Raw genomic sequence first — 19,159 nt, forward strand, 5'->3', positions numbered from 1 at the left:
TAGTGAGTGGGACCCCAGCCTCCACGGTGAGCAACATGCCCACAAAGACTAAAAATCTCTGGGAGAGAAGGCTGTGGGTACCTGAGTGTCAACAGCATACCCCGTGTGGTGGCAGTTGTCTGTCACAGCCTGCTAGTGCCACCAAAGCAACCCAAGGTCACAGAGAGTGGCAGGTATACAGAATTCCCACAGTGGAGGCAGGGCGGGCAGGCCCTCCAGCGAGACAAGCTGGCCACTTCCCCCGAGGGCAACTGACGACTGCACTCTGTCTCCCCAGATGGTCCCAGTCAGTCTGTGGAGAACTTCATTCCTCTGCCTCTCTCTTGAGGAAACTGCAATTTTCGGAACCTCCCCTGAAGGAGAGAAGGGGACTTCAGGGACATGAGAATTGACCCTGAGGAGTTGGCAGGAGGGAGTCCTTCCTGTTTACCTGCCCTAGTCCAGCCACTTCTTTGTTACCTTTAGGCTGCGGGGCCCCATTGCTGTTCTGTGAGATCGGCTGGATTGATTATGAACAGTTCCTTGCTACTCCACACCATCACCTCTCCACAGGACTCCTTCCTGGGTTGTGAGAAGGGGCTGAATGTGCTAACTACCTCTGCTCCCTACTAGAATGCTAGCCTCATGAGGGCTGGGATTTTTATCTGTTTGGTTCACTGTTGAACCCCTAAAATCTACAATAGTGCTTGGTACATAGTAGACGTGCAATGAACGTTCCTGGAAGGAATAATTATTGATATAAAGTAAAATTCCTGAAGTAGATTTCAGAGTTAATGGATCCTAGTGGCTGGGCCCGTAATCCCAGCACTTCGGGAGGCTGAGGCAGGCGGTTCAGTTGAGGTCAGGAGTTTGAGACCAGCCTGGCCAACATGGTGAAACCTTGTCTCTACTAAAAGTACAAAAATTAGCCAGACATGGTGGTGCATGCCTGTAATCCCAGCTACTGGGGAGGCTGAGGCAGGAGAATCGCTTGAACCCAGGAGGCAGAGGTTACAGTGAGCAGAGATCATACCACTGCACTCCAGCCTGGGTGAGAGAGAAAGACTCCATCTCAAAAAACAAAACAAAACAAAAACAAAAACAAACAAACAAACAAATGATAGTTAATGGATCTTGGGCCAGGCACAGTGACTCATGCCTGTAATCCCAGCATTTTGGGAGGCCAAGGCAAGAGGATTGCTTGAACCCAGGAGTTTGAGATCAGCCTGGGCAACACGGTGAGACCTCATCTCTACAAAAAATAAATAAAATTAGCTAGGTGTGGTGGCATGTGCCTGTGGTCCTAGCAACTTGGAAGGCTGAGGTGGGAGGATCACATATACTGAGATGTCAAGGCTGCAGTGAGTCAAGATCTCACCACTGCACTCCAGCCTGGTTGACAGAGCAAGACCCAGTCTCAAAAAACAGTGGGGGCCAATGCGGGGGAGTTAGTTATGAATCTTTAGACATTAAACAAAGTAACTGAAATGTAGGAAAAGGCGAGAATGACCCCCCGACCGATCAAAGCCCACTTGTGGCTGCATCCCGGGCCCAGTGTCTAAGACCTGCTGCTGTCACCGCCACCACCATGCCCAAGAGGAAGACCGAAGGGGATGCTAAAGGAGATAAAGCCAAGGTGAAGGACACACCACAGAGAAGATCCACGAGGTTGTCTGCTAAACCTGCTCCTCCAAAGCCAGAACCCAGGCCTAAAAAGGCCCCTGCCAAGAAGGGAGAGAAGGTACCCAAAGGGAAAAAGGGAAAAGCTGATGCTGGCAAGGAGGGAAATAACCCTGCAGAAAACGGAGATGCCAAAACAGACCAGGTCAGGAAAGCTGAAGGTGCTGGAGAGGCCAAGTGAAGTGTGTGCATTTTTGATAACTGTGTACTTCTGGTGACTGTACAGTTTGAAATACTATTTTTTATCAAGTTTTATAAAAATGCAGAATTTTGTTTTACTTTTTTTTTTTTTTTCCAGCTATGTTGTTAGCACACAGAACACTTCATTGCTGTTTTTTGGGGAAGGGGCATATGTCACTAATAGAATGTCTCCAAAGCTGGATTGATGTGGGGAAAACACTTTTCCCTTCTGGTTTTGGGAGACTTCCTCTTGGCTCCCAGGAGGAGGAATTCCCTGACTTTCATACACATGACCACCTTGGCACAAAAGCCTTAGGGTATGGAAAAACCAATTCATTTTTATGTCCTCTTCTCCCTGTCCATCTTTCAGCATAGACTTAACTCTCTTAAGCCTAGACATCTGTTGGGACCTGATCCCCAGTCATTTGTTACCAGTGCATCAGGCAATCTGGACTTTCCAGGGATGCCACTGAGAGGACACCTGTCTAAACAGCAGTGGTTCTGTTGCTAGATTGTGGCTCCTCAGATACATTCTGCAATTTTCATTTCACTTCCTGAAAGTCAGGGTCGGCTCGTGAAAAGTTATTAAACAACATGCTACATGTGAAACGTCGACTCTCACTCTAAACTTCCCCTGTTCAGAGCGTCAGATGAAAACTTCATTGTGTTTTATGGTGGCTTTCTGAGTTTTGGTAGTCCATTGAAGAAGGGAGTTTGAAAGTTGTTGTATACTGTTAATAATTGTCTGCCTATGTCCTGCCTGAAATACCATGATTGTTTATGGAAAGTATCTTTAATAAAGCTGGATACAGTTTGGATTGGAAAAAAAGGTAACTGAAATATATATATATATAGCTCTTAGAAATAAAAGGAAAATGTGACAAAATGATAAACATAATGAGACAGTTTTAAAAAATCCTCTCAGAGAAACTGATTGAGTAGACAAAACATAAATGAGAATGTAAAATGTTTGCATAATGAAAATTATAAGCTTAATCTAATAAATATACCTCTAGAACATTTATAAAGAGTGAGCATATACTAGGACACAAAGAAATCTCAGGAAATTCCAAAAAAGTAAGCCATGTTATTATTATTATACTTTAAGTTCTAGGGTACATGTGCACAACGTTCAGGTTCGTTACATGGGTATACATGTGCCATGTTGGTTTGCTGCACCCATCAACTCGTCATTTACATTAGGTATTTCTCCTAATGCTATCCCTCCCCCAACCCCCACCCCACGACAGGCTCTGGTGTGTGATGTTCCCCAACCTCTATCCATGTGTTCTCCTTGTTCAACTCACACTTATGAGTGAGAACATGTGGTGTTTAGTGTTCTGTCCTTGTGTTAGTTTGCTTGTAATTATGGTTTCCAGCTTCATCCATTTCCGTGCAAAGGACATGAACTCATCCTTTTTTATGGCTGCATAGTATTCCATGGCATATATGTGCTTTTTTTTTTAAACGCATTCTCGTTCTGTCGCACAGGTTGGAGTGCAGTGGCGCGATCTCGGCTCATTGCAAGCTCCGCCTCCCAAGCTCATGCCATTCTCCTGCCTCAGCCTGCTGAGTAGCTGGGACTACAGGCGCCCGCCACCACACCTGGCTAACTTTTTTGTATTTTTTTTAGTAGAGACGGAGTTTCACTCTGTTAGCCAGGATGGTCTCGATCTCCTGACCTCGTGATCTGCCCGCCTCAGCCTCCCAACGTGCTGGGATTACAGGCGTGAGCCACTGCGCCCGGCCGTGCCACATTTTCTTAATCCAGTCTATCTTTGATGGACATTTGAGTTGGTTCCAAGTCTTTTCTATTGTGAGTAGTGAAAGCAGGCCACGTTATTTAATACTTCCTCCTGATAACACAAAGCTAGAAAAACCCTAAAATAAAGAATAGGAAAACATACATAGAAAAATATATATACATACAAACATTTGTACGTGCAATTGAACCATGAACAACCTAAGGGTGAACAGCATGGTCCAGTTGTACGTGGATTTTTGTCAATAAATATTTTGAAAAAAATTTTGGAGATTTGCCACAATATAAAAAAACTTGCAGATGAATCATGTAGCCTAGAAATTTTTTTGAGATGGAGTCTTGCTCTATTGCCCAGGCTGGAGTGCAGTGGCGTGATCTCGGCTCACTGCAGCCTCTGCCACCCCAGGGTCAAGCAATTCTCATGCCTCAGACTCCCAAGTAACTGGGATTACGGGCATGCACCACCACCCCTGGCTAATTTTTTATTTTTTATTTTTAGTAGAGATGAAGTTTTGTCATGTTGGTCAGGCTGGTTTCAAACTCCTGACCTCAAGTGATCTGCCCGCCTCAGCCTCCCAAAGTGCAGGGATTACAGGAGTGAGCCACCATGCCCAGGTGCCTAGAAATATTTTTTATTTTATTTTTTGAGACAAAGTCTCACTCTGTCGCCCAGGCTGGAGTACAATGGCATGATCTCAGCTCACTGCAATGTCTGCCTCTCAAGTTCAAGTGATTTTCCTGCCTTAGACACCCAAGTAGCTGGGACTACAGGTGCCTGCCACCAACCCTGGTTAATTTTTGTATTTTTAGTAGAGATGGGGTTTCACTGTGTTGACCAGGCTGGTCGCAAACTCCTGACCTCAGGTGGCCCTCCTGCCTTGGCATCTCAAAGTGCTGGGATTACAGGCATGAGCCACCACATCTGGCTGAAATATTTTTTTAAAAATAAGAAAAAGTTAGGTCTGTCATGAATGCATAAAATATATGTAGATGCTAAATCAATTTTATCATTCACTAACATAAAATATATACAAATCTATTATAAGAAATTAACATTTATCAAAATGTATGCACATCAACACTTACAGCCCATACACGGTGCCATTTGCAGTTAAGAGAAATGTAAACAAACTTCAAGATGCAATATTAAATGAAAACTGCGTAAATTAACTGTGGCACATACTGTACTATTGTGGTAATTTTGTAGTCACCTCCTGTTGCTACCACGGTGAGCTCAAGTGTTTAAGTATCCACTTAAAACACTATGTGATGCTAATCGTCTCCTGTGAGCAGTTCCTCACTCCAGTAAATTGCATATGGCAGTAAAAACTGATTTAGTTCTCATGTATTTTTCATTTTCAGTGCACTATCATAAACCTTGAATAACATCATGGGATCCATATGCGATGTCACTAGTAAGTTTGAAAGTACTCCCAAAAAGCAGAGAAAAGTCGTGACATTCATTATCCAAAAAAGTTGAATTGCTTGATATGTGCCATTTATAAAGGTCTGCAGCTGTGGTTGTCTGCCACCCCAAGACAACTGAATCCTGCAAAGGACAATTGTAAAATAAAGAAAAGGAAATTTGTGAAGCCATCACTGTAGCCTCACCAGCAGGCACAAAAACCTTGCACTTTTTGCAAAATATCTTTTTAATCTCTTACTGAAAAATGCAGTTTTTATGTGGGTTCAGGATTGCCATAAGAAAGGCATACCTACAGACTTGAATATCATTTGAGAAAAAGCAAAATCCATTAATGACAACTCAAAGAAAAAGGAAGGTAAAGAATCTAAAGCAGGAGAATGTATTGCCAGGAAAGGATGGTTTGATAGTTTCAGAAAGAGGTGTGGCTTTTAAAATGTGCATGTGACAGGAGAAGCAGCTTCTGTCAACCAAGAGGCAGTAGACAAGTTTCCAGAAAATCATGCAAGAGAAAAGGTATCTTCCTAAACAGGTTTTTTTGTTGTTGTTTTTGTTTTGTTTTGTTTTCTGGGGTTTTTTTTTTTTTTTTGAGACAGCATCTCACTCTGTCACCCAGGCTAGAGGGCAGTGGCGTAATCTCGGCTCACTGCAGTATCCCCCTCCCAGGTTCAAGTGATTCTCGTGTCTCAACCTCCCAGGTAGCTGGGATTACAGGTGCGGCCACCACACCCTGCTAATTTTTGTATTTTTTGTTTAGACAGGATTTTGCCATGTTGCCCAGGCTGGTTTCGAACCCGTGGGCTCAAGCAATCCACCTGCTTTGGCTTCCCAAAGTACTGGGATTACAGGCATCAGCCACTGTGTCCAGGCTGAACAGATTTTTAATGTAAATGAAGTGTCCTACTCTGAGAGGGAGAAAATGCGACAAAGGACATTTGTTAGTAAAGAAGAAAAGCAAACACCAGAATTTAAAGCAGAAAGGGATAGACTAACTCTACTGTTTTGTGCAAATATAGTTGGGTTTATATGATCAGGACTGCCCTTATCCATAAAGCTGCTAACCCCTGATCCTTTAAGGGAAAAGGTAAACACCAGTTGCCAGTCTTTTGGTTGTACAATAAGATAAAGCATCCATTGATGCTTTATCCCTAAAGTCAGGAAGTACCTTGCTAATAAGGACTGCCTTTTAAAGTTCTTTTGAGGCCAGGCATGGTGGCTCTTGCCTATCATCCCACACTTTGGGATGCTGAGTAGGAAGAGGGCTTGAAGCCAGAGGTTTGAGACCATCCTGGGAAACAAAGAGAGAAAGCCCCATCTCTACCAAAATTTAAAAATTATCTGGGTACAGTGGCATGAACTTGTAGTCCCAGTTATTCGGGAGGCTGAGGTGGGAGGATCACTTGAGCCTAGGAGTTCAAGGCTGCAGTGAGCTGTAATCATGCCACTGCACTGCAGCCTGGGCAACAGAGTGAGACCTTGCCTCTAAAAAGTAATTAATTAAAAAATTTTTTTTAAAGTTGTTTATGATTTTCTGCTCTACAACGTGTGTAAGACAGCCTTATTAACTGGGGAATAAGCGACCTTATCACATCTCCTAAATAGAAAATAGGAGCACGTCTGACCTCATGCACTTTAATATTGCCTTCATTTTTTAAAAAAAGATTTATTCAACACTTCTGTGCTGGGACTAAGAAAAATCAGTCAAAATGTGCCCTTCACTCTTTCTTTCCACTGTACTCCAGCCTGGATGACAGAGCAAGACCCTGTCTCTAAAAATATATATATTTTTTACTTTTTTTTAAAGAAAAAAATGGGCAGGGTGTGGTGGCTCATGTCTGTAATCTCATCACTTTGGGAGGCCGAGGCAGGTGGATCACTTGAGGTCAGGAGTTTGTAGACCAGCCTGGCCAACATGGTGAAACCGCATCTCTACTAAAAATATAACAATTAGCCAGGCATAGTGGCATGTCCCTATAGTCCCAGCTACTCAGGAGGCTGAGGCAGGAAAATTGTTTGAACATGGGAGGCAGAGGTTGCAGTGAGCCGAGATGGCACTACTGCACTCCAGCCTGGGCGACAGAGCTAGGACTGCTAGGACTTTGTACTCCTATGAAGTTCCTGTAGTTTGTGTTCAACCTCTGCTGTTTTCAACAAACTAGCAAAAAGTTGCTAGCTATAAAGCCCTTAATAAAAGTGTGCTTGTTTTGAGACAGAAGGAACACTGAGGGAAGGAGAACCAATCCAGGGAGGAGAGAGTGTAGTGGCCGCCACAAGGGACAAGCAAGCACGAAGCTTTTGTTGATTCAGCAAGTATTTATTGAGGACCTGCTGTCTGACAGGCAGGCCTATGCTGGGTGTTGAGGGGCTAAAGGGGCACAGCAAGGCTCTTCCCTTGAGAAGCCACTGATGTCACCAGGTCACTCAAGGTAAGCCTGTTCGAAAGGGCTAAATCAAAGAACAAGGCAGGAAGTCCGCAAGGCCAACGGAAGGCCCCAGAGAACAAGTAGAGCTCAGAGGCTCCGAAGGCATCCAGGAGGAGAAGGAGGGTCAGTATTGGCGGGCAGGAGCAGCCCCTCAGCTCTGGCCTACCCTCAGGCCACACCATGGCCCATGGGCTTCTTGCACACCCACTGATAGGGGGTGTCACAGGTCATGTCATTCCACTTCTGCTGAATGTGGACACAGTCTTCAGTCTGCCCATTCTTGTGCCGCCAGTTGTCAGGCTGATTCCTTTCCCAAAACCTGGAGACAACGGGGTTTATTCTGTTGGATGAAGGAAGCGTCCCTTCCCCATGCTGTGGCTTAGGAAGCTGACGTGTGATGGGTCTAGGGAACTGACATGAGATGGGTCCTTCATCCGCTAGTGGCCCTAGGATGGGGACAGGGCTGGGAGATGGAGTACCCTGAGGGTGTCTGTGCTCAGGTTGCCCTTAGTTACTGAGGATCCAGGGACAGGGAGGGGTGTCTATGAAGCTGCAAGCTCCCACCCCAGAATTCACACTAATATGCCTTCTGAGGGGGCAGGATCCCTTGGAACCAGGCCTGAGTAGGGTAGGGAGAAAAAAAACAGAAAGACCCACTCATTGGCTGCATGCCAGCCTCAGGACGTGTCCTTTCCTAATGACCCTCTGTGTAGCAGTCCAGGTAAGAGCGATGACCATGCCTGTGTGTCCAAACACACACACATCACATACATAACACACACACACCTCGCATACCACATGCATTACACATGCCACATACATGGCACACACACCACACATACACCACATACACATCACACACATCACACACACATATACACACAACACTACCACTTACTGGGAAGGGACACACAGTGTGTAGCTAGGCCCACCAAAGACAGTGCCCAGGACAGTGCCAGATGGTGGCTAGACTCACGTTTTGTTCTGGGCGACGTTGAATGGTGTCCCGTCTGTCCAGCGCCAGGAGCCCTCTGTGCCCCTGTCAGTGAGACCGATCCAGTAGTATGCTTTACCTGTGACCTCTACCAGAAATGCCTGCAAAGAAAAGGCAGTGTCATTGTTTGCCCTTGTGTGTGGGGAGCCAGTTCTCCAGGCCGCCTGGAGAACCTGCTTATAGATGTACACATAATTATATATGCATATCAAAAACTGTAAACAGAATTTTAAAACACTTTTATCTCATTTGGAGAAAGTTAAGAGGTAAGATAAAACTATGTACTATAGAATTTTTTAGGATAGCTAAACTCAGGGTAAAACCAAAGGTAAACATTTCTACTTCTTTAGTAAATGGCTTATGTGAAACATCAAGCTCTCACTCATTTTTTTTTTTTTTTTTGTATGGATGGGTTTGTTTGATGAGGACTGTGATCCAATGATTGTTTAGCAGCAATGTTACCAAACTGTAAATTCTTTTATTAACAGGCATTATAAAGAGATAATACTAATCTTATTTAAAAACCATGAGTGCCACACTGGTGAATATACAGCTTATGAATAACTTAAAAAGTATTTCCCATTTTAGGCCGGGCGCAGTGTCTCCTGCCTGTAATCCCAGCACTTTGGGAGGCCGAGGTGGGTGGATCGCCCAAGGTCAGGAGTTCGAGAGCAGCTTGGCCAGCATGGTGAAACCCCTTCTCTACTAAAAATACAAAAATTAGCAGGGCATGATGGCAGTTACCTGTAACCCCAGCTACTAGGGAAGCTGAGGCAGGATAATCACTTGAATCCAGGAGGTGGAGGTTGCAGTGAGCCAAGATTGCACCATTGCACTCCAGCCTGGGCAACAGAGCAAGACTCTGTCTCAAAAAGAAAAAAAAAAGTATTTCCCATTTTAAAAGGCAAACACAGGATACAAAAACCTATACTAAACAAAGAAACTATAATATGGATACATGACTGATATGTCTAAAATGATATATACAGTACATAACTAATGTTAATTATGTGATCAGTACATTTTTCCATATGATTTCCTTCATGTTTCACTTTCCCCAGAACTTGAATTCTGTACTTCCTCTTCTAAAATTGGTACAGTCAGGTTATCCTTGGACATCAAATTATATTTCATCACATATTTAATAAACTGATGACACAAAAATGCTTAATTTTCATATTCATTAAACATCTGCTGATGATGGGAAATAAACATGTGAAAATATTCTGTAAATCTCACGGCATACTGATTTTGGTTGCACTACAGATGATTCCTTTATGCTAACCCTGCTGGAAAAATATTTATTGCTCTTCAGAAGACATGCAGCACCATTAAGTGTGTGTCTAGTATAGTCTACAGCAGGACACTCTTTTGGAGTTTTATGAGCTGCACAAAGAAAAATCCACTATTCAGTTGCTGTCATTTGAGTACAAGTATCTGGATGGCATTCACTCTGAAGTTTGACAGCAAGTCAAATTAGCTCAAGGCACAATTGCCTTAAATGTTCATACTTCCATACACATTCATCTTGGCCTTTAGGTGCTTCAAGAATTTTGTCAATATTGGAGTAATCTGCTCTTATGTTCTGTTAAATATACTGTTGAGCAGCTAGTGTATTGTCCATTTCATCAAAGGATTCATCAGGCCAATTCTAGATATCCTGTGCCTTGGTGCCCTGCCTGTTCTGCCTCAGCGCTGCCATCCCCTCTGCCATGACCACAGGGCCAGCGCCTCCCATAGCTTGTTAAGAAGATGTGGTTTACAAAGTTGCATGTTCTTTTTCAGATCAGTAACAGTGGTCTCAGGAGAGCCACAGGGGGTGGGCAGTTCTGCAAGTCAAATTGGACCACAAACACTGTGGTTCTTTGTTAGTAATCCTGGCAAGTTCTGATAAGGACCACGACAGATGAGCCACCTGGGACAGTATTGCATTTGGTGGTCCTCAGACTCAGAGTTGTGTGCCTGGTCTTCCCAAGAAGCCTGGGTCTCCTGTTCATGGGCCCTCTAAAGCAGCTGGATTAACTGACATTAAAATCAAGACAGGCCAGATGCAGTGGCTCACTCCCAGCACTTTGGGAGGCCCACGTGGGTGAATAACTTGAGCCCATGAGTTTGAGACCAGCCTAGGCAACATGGTGATACCCCATCTCTACAAAAAAATACTCCCAAAAAATAGCCGGATGTGGTGTCGTGCGCCTGTAGTCACAGCTACTCAGGGGAGCTGAGCTACTCAGAGGTCTGAGGTGGGAGGATTGCTTGAGCAAGGAGGTCAAGGTTGCAGTGAGCCATGATCAGGCTACTGCACTCCACCCTGGATGACAGAAAGAGACACTGTCTCCAAAAAAAAGGTGACTGGAAACAAGCCTGAGGGAAAACTAAATGTATGAGAAGGGAAATGTGCTCCTAGCACTTAAGGGCATCACCTGATGCCCTTGGCCTTCCTTCCTGCTGATGTCTCTTGACCTCTGGTATCTCCCTCATTCATGGAAGACATGGAGGTTTGCCATCAGTGGTTCTACCTCCAGTGCATGTGCTCATCAGAACTCAATCAATATTTGCTCCCTGCCTGGCAGAGGAGACATGGAGGTCTCTGTCATACCCGCTGAGAGCAGGAAGGTCAAAATACCACAGTCCCTTATTCCACACCAATTCCACCAATAATGCTCGTAACTCTGATCTGCTCCTCCTTGGAGGCCACAGATGCCAGGTGGGCTCCCTGGGACACACAGAACTGCTCAGCCTCATGCCAAGACTTCTTGACACGAGAAAAATAATATAAGCTTCCACCATTGAACTTCCAGGCTTGCAGGACCATCTGGAGAAGTTGACCTGGAGCAAAGACTGGGGAGAAAAGAGAACCAGGAACTGCTGGTGGGGGTCCCAGAGGGAACTTTTCTGACCTCTCTGGGGCCTGCCCACTGAGGTTCACAAGTTCATGCAAGTCTTGATGCCCAGTGCTCCAGGAGCAAGGCCTGGGGGGCTGCACTGCCGTCTCACTACCCAGCACTCCAGGAAGCAGCCCTCAAGACACCTGGCTTGGGCCCTCCTGGGAGGTTCAGGCAGCTCTCTTTTCCAGATACCTACTTCCTGGCTATACTGCCCTCTCTCCCAACTCATTGCCACCACCTGACAGTCCTCTCCACCCCAACTCCTGCCATATTCCCTGGGGATTTTACAGCTATCCCATAGCCTTACTCATTTCCTTGTCTTCATCTCCATCCACTTCCACTGCCACACCCATGGCCATCCTGGGACCTGGTCATCACCTGGTCTGCCTGGCCTTCCATTTTTCAAACTCTTACAGCTCATCCTGTGAGCACAAGCCCTGATTCTGTCAGCTCTTTCATCCCTCCTTGCCACAACAGCCTGCTCTTTGACATCATCTATGCCACAGCTGTTTGAAATGGTACCACACAAGTTCAATTAATCACCAAATTGTTCTTTTGTTCAACATGCATTGTGCAACGTTCCTTAACTTCTTCGAGCTAGCCACTGCCACACTGTACAAAGATCAATCAGACATGATTGATGCCCTTAAGGAACTTAGAGTCTAGTAAATGAGACAGATGGAGAAAAGGTGTTGAAGATGCATTGATTAAAAAACACATGCACAGTAGAATAGTCATGGAAGAAGGTATGGTCTGTTTCATCTGAGCAGGAGGTGGGGCTTATGAAGGACACCCTGGATGAGATGTTACTGGAGCTGAGTATTTTTTTGTTTTTTGAGACAGAGTTTTGCTATGGATGCCCCAGCTGGAGTGCAATGGCACGATCTCAGCTCACTGCAACTTCTGCCTCCCGGGTTCAAGCGATTCTCCTGCCTCAGCCTCCTGAGTGGCTGGGATTACAGGTGCCCACCACCGTGCCTGGCTCTGTGTTTGTGTTTTTTAGTAGAGATGGGATTTTGCCATGTTGGCCAGGCTGCTCTCAAACTCCTGGCCACAGGTGATCCGCCTGCCTTGGCCTCCCGAAGTGCTGGGATTACAGGTGTGAGCCACTGTGCCCAGCCTGGAGCTGAATCTTAAATGACTGAGGAAGAGTTTTCCAGGTGTTCAGTGTCAAGGAGAGCACCCCAGACTGGGAAAAGCATCAGCACAAAGGCATAAAGGTCTGTAACAGCCTGGCATGGCCTGATCTATTCAAGCTACTTGGTATTCTCGGGACATAAAGGATGGGTGAGCGATGAATTTGGACAGGTTCACCAACACTAAACGGTACATCCCATGTAAAAGAGTTTGGATTTTTTTCCCCCTATGAGCAATGGGAAGCACTGCAAGGTTTTGAGAAGGATGGTAATACGTCCAGATTTGCACTGGAAAAATGTCAACCTGGTGGAAGCTGAACCAGAAGAAGGCACTCTTGATCAGGCCAGAAACACCAATGATAACACAATGGCGAAAATCCCGGTAAGAGATGGGTGTAAATCAGGGGCTGGAGAAGTGTGGTCCCAGACCATCAGCATCACCTGACAACGTGGTGGAAATGCAAATTTTCAGGACCACCAAAGCCCTCCTGAATCCAAAATTATGTTTTAATAATTCAGCAAGTCCTCTGGTGGTTCTGATGCCCAGAACTAGTCGTCTAAACCAACAACTGGCAAACTTCAACCTGTCAGCAGTGTCTTTTAAATAAAGTTTATTGGAGCATAGCCATTCTCATTAGTTTACTGTCTTTTTCTTTTGCTTTATAATTCTGAACAGAGTTGAAAAGTTGTAACAGAGACTGTACAGCCCCAAAGCCTAAGATACATGTTTCTTTGCCCTTTAAGAAAAAAAATTAAGCTAATGGTTCTCAGCCGAGATGTCATTAGACCCACCTAGGGAGTTAAAAAAAAATCCTGATGCCAGATACCCTCACCAAAAAAAAAAAAAAAAAAAAAAAATCAGAGTTCTGGAGGTGGGTCCCCAGGTACCAGTATTTTCAAAGCTCCTTGGGCGATTCCAGGGGGCCCCAAAGTGGAGAAACACTGGTCTCACCTAAAGCAGCAGTGAGATCCGGGAGGAATAAGCATATTGGGGCACCAGGAGAGGTGTGAAGAAGGGGGACCTCTGACCCCAGACCAGGAACCAGGCAAAGCAGTAAAGTGGGAGGTCACTGCTGCCCACCAAGCCCTCATTTGCCAGCCCCCATTTCTTCAGTGGCTGCCCCAAACACTCCCTTCTGTCTCTCAGCTGCTCTCTTGTCCATAGGCCAGTCAAACAGAACTGGCTGAAGTTTCCAGAACCTCATGATTTTGTGTCTCCATGCCTGTAAACCTACTGCTCTCTTACCCTATTTGCTTGGCAAACACCTATTCATCCTTCAGGACGAAGTTCAAGAGCCATCTTCTCACAAAGCGTCTTTTGATCCTTTCCCCACAGATCTCTTCCCTCCCCCTAGAAGATTTCTTTTCTCTTCTTTTTGTTCTGCCCCCAACCCCAGTTCTCAGTACCTGCTTTTAACCTATCAGTCTTACACCTGTCTGTGTGTCTTTCATGCATGTCTGTACTACTAGCCTGTAAGCTTCTCAAGGGTACCTATTACACCTTATTCACTTTTTTACCCAGCACATCACAGGGCCTCAATAAAGCATCAGGTGAGGGCACGAATGCTGGGTACTTTGTTAAAGGCCTTACATGTGTGACCTCATTGGATCCTCACTGTGATGCAAATATTATTGTCTCCCCCTTGCAGATGAGAAAAGTGTAGCTCAGAGAACGTAAGTAACCTGCTCAAGATCATACCATTTGGGATAGCGGGAAGTTGGAAATAAGGCTGTGTGACCCACTAGCCCATGCTGTCCTTATCACACACGTGCACCATTTACAGTTGGTTTCCCGTGTTCATTTGGTCACTGTGACCAGGTTATAAGCAATGTGAGAGCAGGAATTTCCCATTGCACACTATCTCCACCACTGCCCAGGCTCCTCGGGCCCATTTCCCTGGATTTGGTCCGGGAGATGCATGTTGCGGTAGAAAAGAGGCTGATGAGACAGGAGACTCGACCCTCTCAAGAGACTGTGCCCTCCCCAGCGGGACTCTCCACTCCCACTTACTTTGGGTTTTTTGTAGCTGTTCCTGTGAAGCAACGACCTTGTGGAGGGTCTTCAGGCGACTCTGCTCCTGCTGGATTTCCATGGTTAGAGCTTTGGTGTTCTCTAGATCCCCTCTTAACCTCAGGATCTCAGCACTGGCCTTCTGCAGATTGCTGTCTAACATCTGGGTCTGGGAAGTTAAAGTCGAAGCATTCTTCATTTCTTGTTTTAGGGTCTGCATCTCTCTGCTGGCGTTCTTCATATGACCATTTAAGACCCGAATCTGGGCATTTAAGGTATTGGCCATCTCTGCCTTGAATACCTGAATCTGAGCATCTGTCTGGTCCAGACAGCCATTTGCTTTTTGGGTCTGGGCTGTGACCGTTTCCAAATCCCTTTTTAACATGTGAATTTCATCACCAGCCCTTTCCAAATGGCCTCTTAGGAACTGGATCTCAGCACTGGTGTTGTCGAAACTGCCTTTTATAAAGGCCTGGGTCTGGGAGTTTAAAGCATTTGTGTTCTGCAGATTTTCCTTTAGTCCCTGGATCTCAGCATTGGCTCCTTCCAAACTACTTCTTAAAACCTGGCTCTGGGTCCTCAAGTCATTGACCCTATCTAGATGGCCTCTCGAAACATGGATCTCAGCATTAGCGTTCTTTAAACTGCTATTGGCTAACCGAGCCTGGGCATTTGCCATTTCCAAACTGGCATTCAACATCTGAATTTCAGAGTTTGCATTTTCTAAGCCTCTGCTTAGCATGTGGAGCTCAATGCTGGTGTTTTCTAAACTGCTTTTTAAGAAATTCTGGGTCTGGAAAGTTAAAGCATCTGCCTTTTCCAGGCCTCCCTTGAGCCTCTGGATCTCAGCATTGGTTCCCTCCAGGGAACTCCTTAACATCTGGGTCTGCAAACTCAGTGTAGTGGCATCCTTTAGAACTCCTTTTACCATCTGGATGTCAGCACTGGTGTTTCCCAGATGATCATCGAGCACCTGGAGCTGCAAATTGACATTGTCCACTCTGCACCTCAACATCTGGATCTCTGCTACCCAGGCGCTGGAATTCTCCATGTGGCCTTTTAATATCTGGATAAGCTCTTGCATTTCTGCCTCCCTGCCAAAGTGGTGATGATCTGGAGGGAGGAAGTGAAGAAGGCAGCCAAAGAGGCCCATTATGTAGGGTAGCGTTGTATGGGCCAACCAGAGTGTTCTTAACATTTCCAAGTGAAATGGGTACTGCACAGCTCCGCCAAGCACCCTGCTGGTCACACAGCCACCCAGACCCTGGGGATGGTCCACCTGAGAATGTGGGCCAAGAAACAAAGATCTAATTAACTGTTACACACAAATGATGGGGTCAGAAGGATTGAAATGCTTGCCTGCTGTAAGCCAGCTGCCACCAGGAGTCATGCTGGTAAGGCTTGGATTATTTTGTCATTATAATTGCTCAACTTGAAAGTAACCGATTATATCATTTAGAGCTGTTGAAGTTTAATTTTACTGAAATTTGACCATAGATGGGTTGTTATGGGAAAGAAAATAGATATGAATAAAGCCTATGGTTAGTCCTACAATATGTTTGCACACCAAGCATAGAGGCTCTTGATTCACCATTGTTACATGCTAAAAACCACTGCAAACATAAGTTTTACGATGGCAAATTCCATGGAGAAGAAAACACAAAGGAAAGAAATAGAAACAAAACAAAATAGTTGCCCTGGGAGGAAGTACCCTGTTCAACCCACAGGGTTATGATAGAGGCATGCCATGCCCTCCAGGTAACTAACACTGGACCTCAGCTGAAACAGCCTTTTAAAGAGCCAGCACCCCCAGTGTTACATAGGGCAAGGGTCCCTACAGAACAGTTTGCAGATACAGGAAACCTGAGTAAAAGGCCTTGTGCTGGGGTCACTGGAGGAGACTCCGCAGCCCCCTTTAATCTGCAAGGTCTTTCTCACCAACCTCATGTGCATCTACCTCTGGTCCTGCTGGCTTCCTTTATTCACCTCACGAACTAGGACCTAATCTCATACATCCATGATCCCCTTCTGATTCCAATCTCCCCTCAGGAATAGGGAGAAAAACTCAAGTTGGCAGGGACCCTTTCTGGAGCATCCATTCTCTATTTCTCATGCACTGCTTATGTAAATGTGTGAGACCTCAGTCACTGTGCTAAGGTAAGAGAAGAGACCTTTCAAGGTACTGGAAGTTCAGTCAAAGATTCTGCTTTGTAAAGACAGACAAATAAATCAATGTAACAGAATGGAGAATCCAGAAGTAGACCCCCACACATATGGACAATTGATTTTCAACCAAGGTGCAAAGGCAACTCATGGAGAAAGATAACTTGTTCAACAAATGGTGCTGGAACAATCCATTTCACACCATTATACAATAATTAACTCAAATGAGGCAGAGACCTAAATGTAATCCTAAAAACTGTACCATTTCCAGAAACAAAGGAGAACATCTTTGTAGCCTTGGATTAGGCTTTCTCACATATAAGACCATGAGAATAATCCATAACAGAAATAAAATGATAAATTAGACTTTATCAAAATTAAAATCTTATTAAGAGAATGAAAAGACAAGTCACAGACCGAGAGAAAATATTTGCAAATTACATGACTAATAAAGAACAAAGAGTACATACTCTATGATCCCTTTTCTATAAAACGCTAGAAAAAGCAAACTAATCTGTAGTTACAGTATGTAGATCTGTGGCTGCCCAGGGATGAGGGGAGGAAGGGAGAGGAAGGAATTACAGAGAGCCACAAGGAAACTCTGGGGTGAGGAGGATGACTATGTGGTGATGATTGTGGTGATGGTTTCAGGGGCACATACATATATCAAAACTTATCAGATTGTATGCTTTAAATATGTACACCATTAGGCCGCAATAAAACTGTGTTTTTTAAAAATTATCTCTTTCTGTGAGGATGGTGGAACCCAGTCAGTGGTCTGGGAGTACTGGGGGAGAAGTTCATCCTAGGGTCTGAGCATCTGAGGGTCCCGGCTCCCTCCGCACCCCACCCCCACTGTGGCTACTCACTGTTGGGTTCAAAAGGTAAATGCCCAGTAATGTTGTCTCCCAGAATCATGGCTTGCACAGGCTTCGGCACAGGTCTTGTGTGCTGTTGAACTGAAACATTCCATTTTCCCAGGTCAGCAAATCCCCAGCCCTGAGACTGGGAGGATACACCGTCCCATACACAAGTAGGGTTCCAGAACCGGGAAGATAGCAGCAAAGACCCTCCGTCATGAACCTCAGTTTTTGGGATGCTCCCTTTTGGACAGTGGCCTCTATCTGGTCCCAGGAAAGCTGTGGCTTGGGCCTGGAGCTGGAGGTAGAACGATCTTTCTGGGAGCAGAGAGGCCCAGAGAGGTGCATCTGGGGCCCTTGGAACTCTGTGCTGAAAGGAGAGAGAGTCAGTGAGATTTGGGTCACCTGGGGGCTTACCCACTACAAAGAGAGTCACAAGAGAGAAGACCAAGGTCACAGCCATAAATGCTGGAGTAGCCTGAATGAGCCTTGGTATCTTGGGGGCTGCAGAAGCCGTTGCCACAGAGTCCACCCCTGTAGGGGAGAAGCCAGTGTCCAAGGTGAGAGGGTGCTGTGCAGGCTGAGACACAGTCAGACTATCTGGTTCCATTTCCTGGGTTGTCTAACGGGGATGAGAACCCCTGCCATGCTTATCATACAAGTGGTTATGGAGAAGGAAGATGAAACACTCTGGACTGTTCACCAGAACGAGGTGTGGGCATGGTAGCAACACAGAGGCGAGGGGCTCTGAGACCGAGACCACTGCTCTCCAAATCTCAAGGAGGCTTTGGTGGTGCACAAGGCACAGAACCTGGCACAGGGCACAGAGCAACAAAAGTGTAGTTTAAATGAAACAAGAAAGGAAGGGAGGGAGGCCTCACAGGACCGGCTCAGTGTGCAGAGCCAGGATTCTGAATTCAAAGTTCATTCCCTTTCTCTTGACAGGTCTGCATCCCCAAGGACAAGGGTCTGGGGAGAGCAATAGGACATCGATAAGCTGCCTTATGGCAGAGGGCCAAAGGACAGGCAGGCTAATCCCTCACTGGGCATGAGCTGGGGCCCCAGTTTTCTCACCTCGGGGGTGCAAGGAGACACACTGGTTATCTGTGCAGAAGCGGACTGCCTCACCATCCATCTCTGCTTCCTTGATCCTCCAGCACTGCTCCCAGCCACTGGCTCCTGGAAGGGCCGTTCCGCAGACCAATGGCAGTGGAAGCAAAGCTAAGACACTCACACTTCTATGCTCTTGACAGAGGTCCTGACCACCCTCCCAGCTCTTCCTCCCTCCCCGCCTGACTGCAGAAACCCGCCCCAGTGGGCCCCTCCCCTAGAGGCTCCCAGACACCCATCTGCTCTATTTTCTTCCTCTTCCCATTAGCACTTTCCCGTCAGTTCTCAGCCCCATCATCCCAACCTCTGCCGCATCCAGCATAACCCCAAACACACCTCTTCTTCTCTGGAGGCTGGGACTGGCCACCTAGGAAGGGGGTCTCAGCTTTGTATAGAAAACATCCTTATGACTATGGCTGACCTTTAATTCTAGCCCCAGAACCTCTTAAGTAAAAGGAGTCAGGTAAAGGAGGGGCCAGGTCAGTGCAGCCGATATTTGCAGGTCAAAGGAGGAGGTGGGGTGGCCAGCCACTTGGGGCCTCACAACTGA

The 19,159-nt window shown here is 45.9% G+C and overlaps 1 protein-coding gene and 2 pseudogenes across 2 annotated transcripts; 1 reads left to right on the forward strand and 2 right to left on the reverse strand.

Moving 5' to 3' along the window:
* The first annotated feature begins 1,484 nt into the window (after nt 1–1,484).
* On the forward strand, nt 1,485–2,333 carry LOC105540140 (annotated as a pseudogene). The gene has a single exon (XR_001006155.1). The product of XR_001006155.1 is annotated as a non-histone chromosomal protein HMG-17 pseudogene (transcript).
* Nucleotides 2,334–7,954: 5,621 nt separating this feature from the next.
* CLEC4F (C-type lectin domain family 4, member F) lies at nt 7,955–18,705 on the reverse strand. The gene is made up of 7 exons (XM_011980632.1): nt 18,574–18,705; nt 17,917–18,033; nt 17,509–17,598; nt 14,477–15,589; nt 11,113–11,270; nt 8,424–8,542; nt 7,955–8,066 (listed from the first exon to the last, which is right to left on the reverse strand). Exons 1-7 carry the CDS (start codon nt 18,632–18,634, stop codon nt 7,955–7,957), a joined length of 1,770 nt encoding a protein of 589 aa, XP_011836022.1. The 5' UTR covers nt 18,635–18,705.
* LOC105540212 lies at nt 9,483–10,155 on the reverse strand (annotated as a pseudogene).
* Nucleotides 18,706–19,159: the final 454 nt, after the last annotated feature.

The sequence above is a fragment of the Mandrillus leucophaeus genome, unplaced genomic scaffold (genome assembly GCF_000951045.1).
Source record: "Mandrillus leucophaeus isolate KB7577 unplaced genomic scaffold, Mleu.le_1.0 Scaffold216, whole genome shotgun sequence".
In the NCBI taxonomy this organism is placed as follows: domain Eukaryota; kingdom Metazoa; phylum Chordata; class Mammalia; order Primates; family Cercopithecidae; genus Mandrillus; species Mandrillus leucophaeus.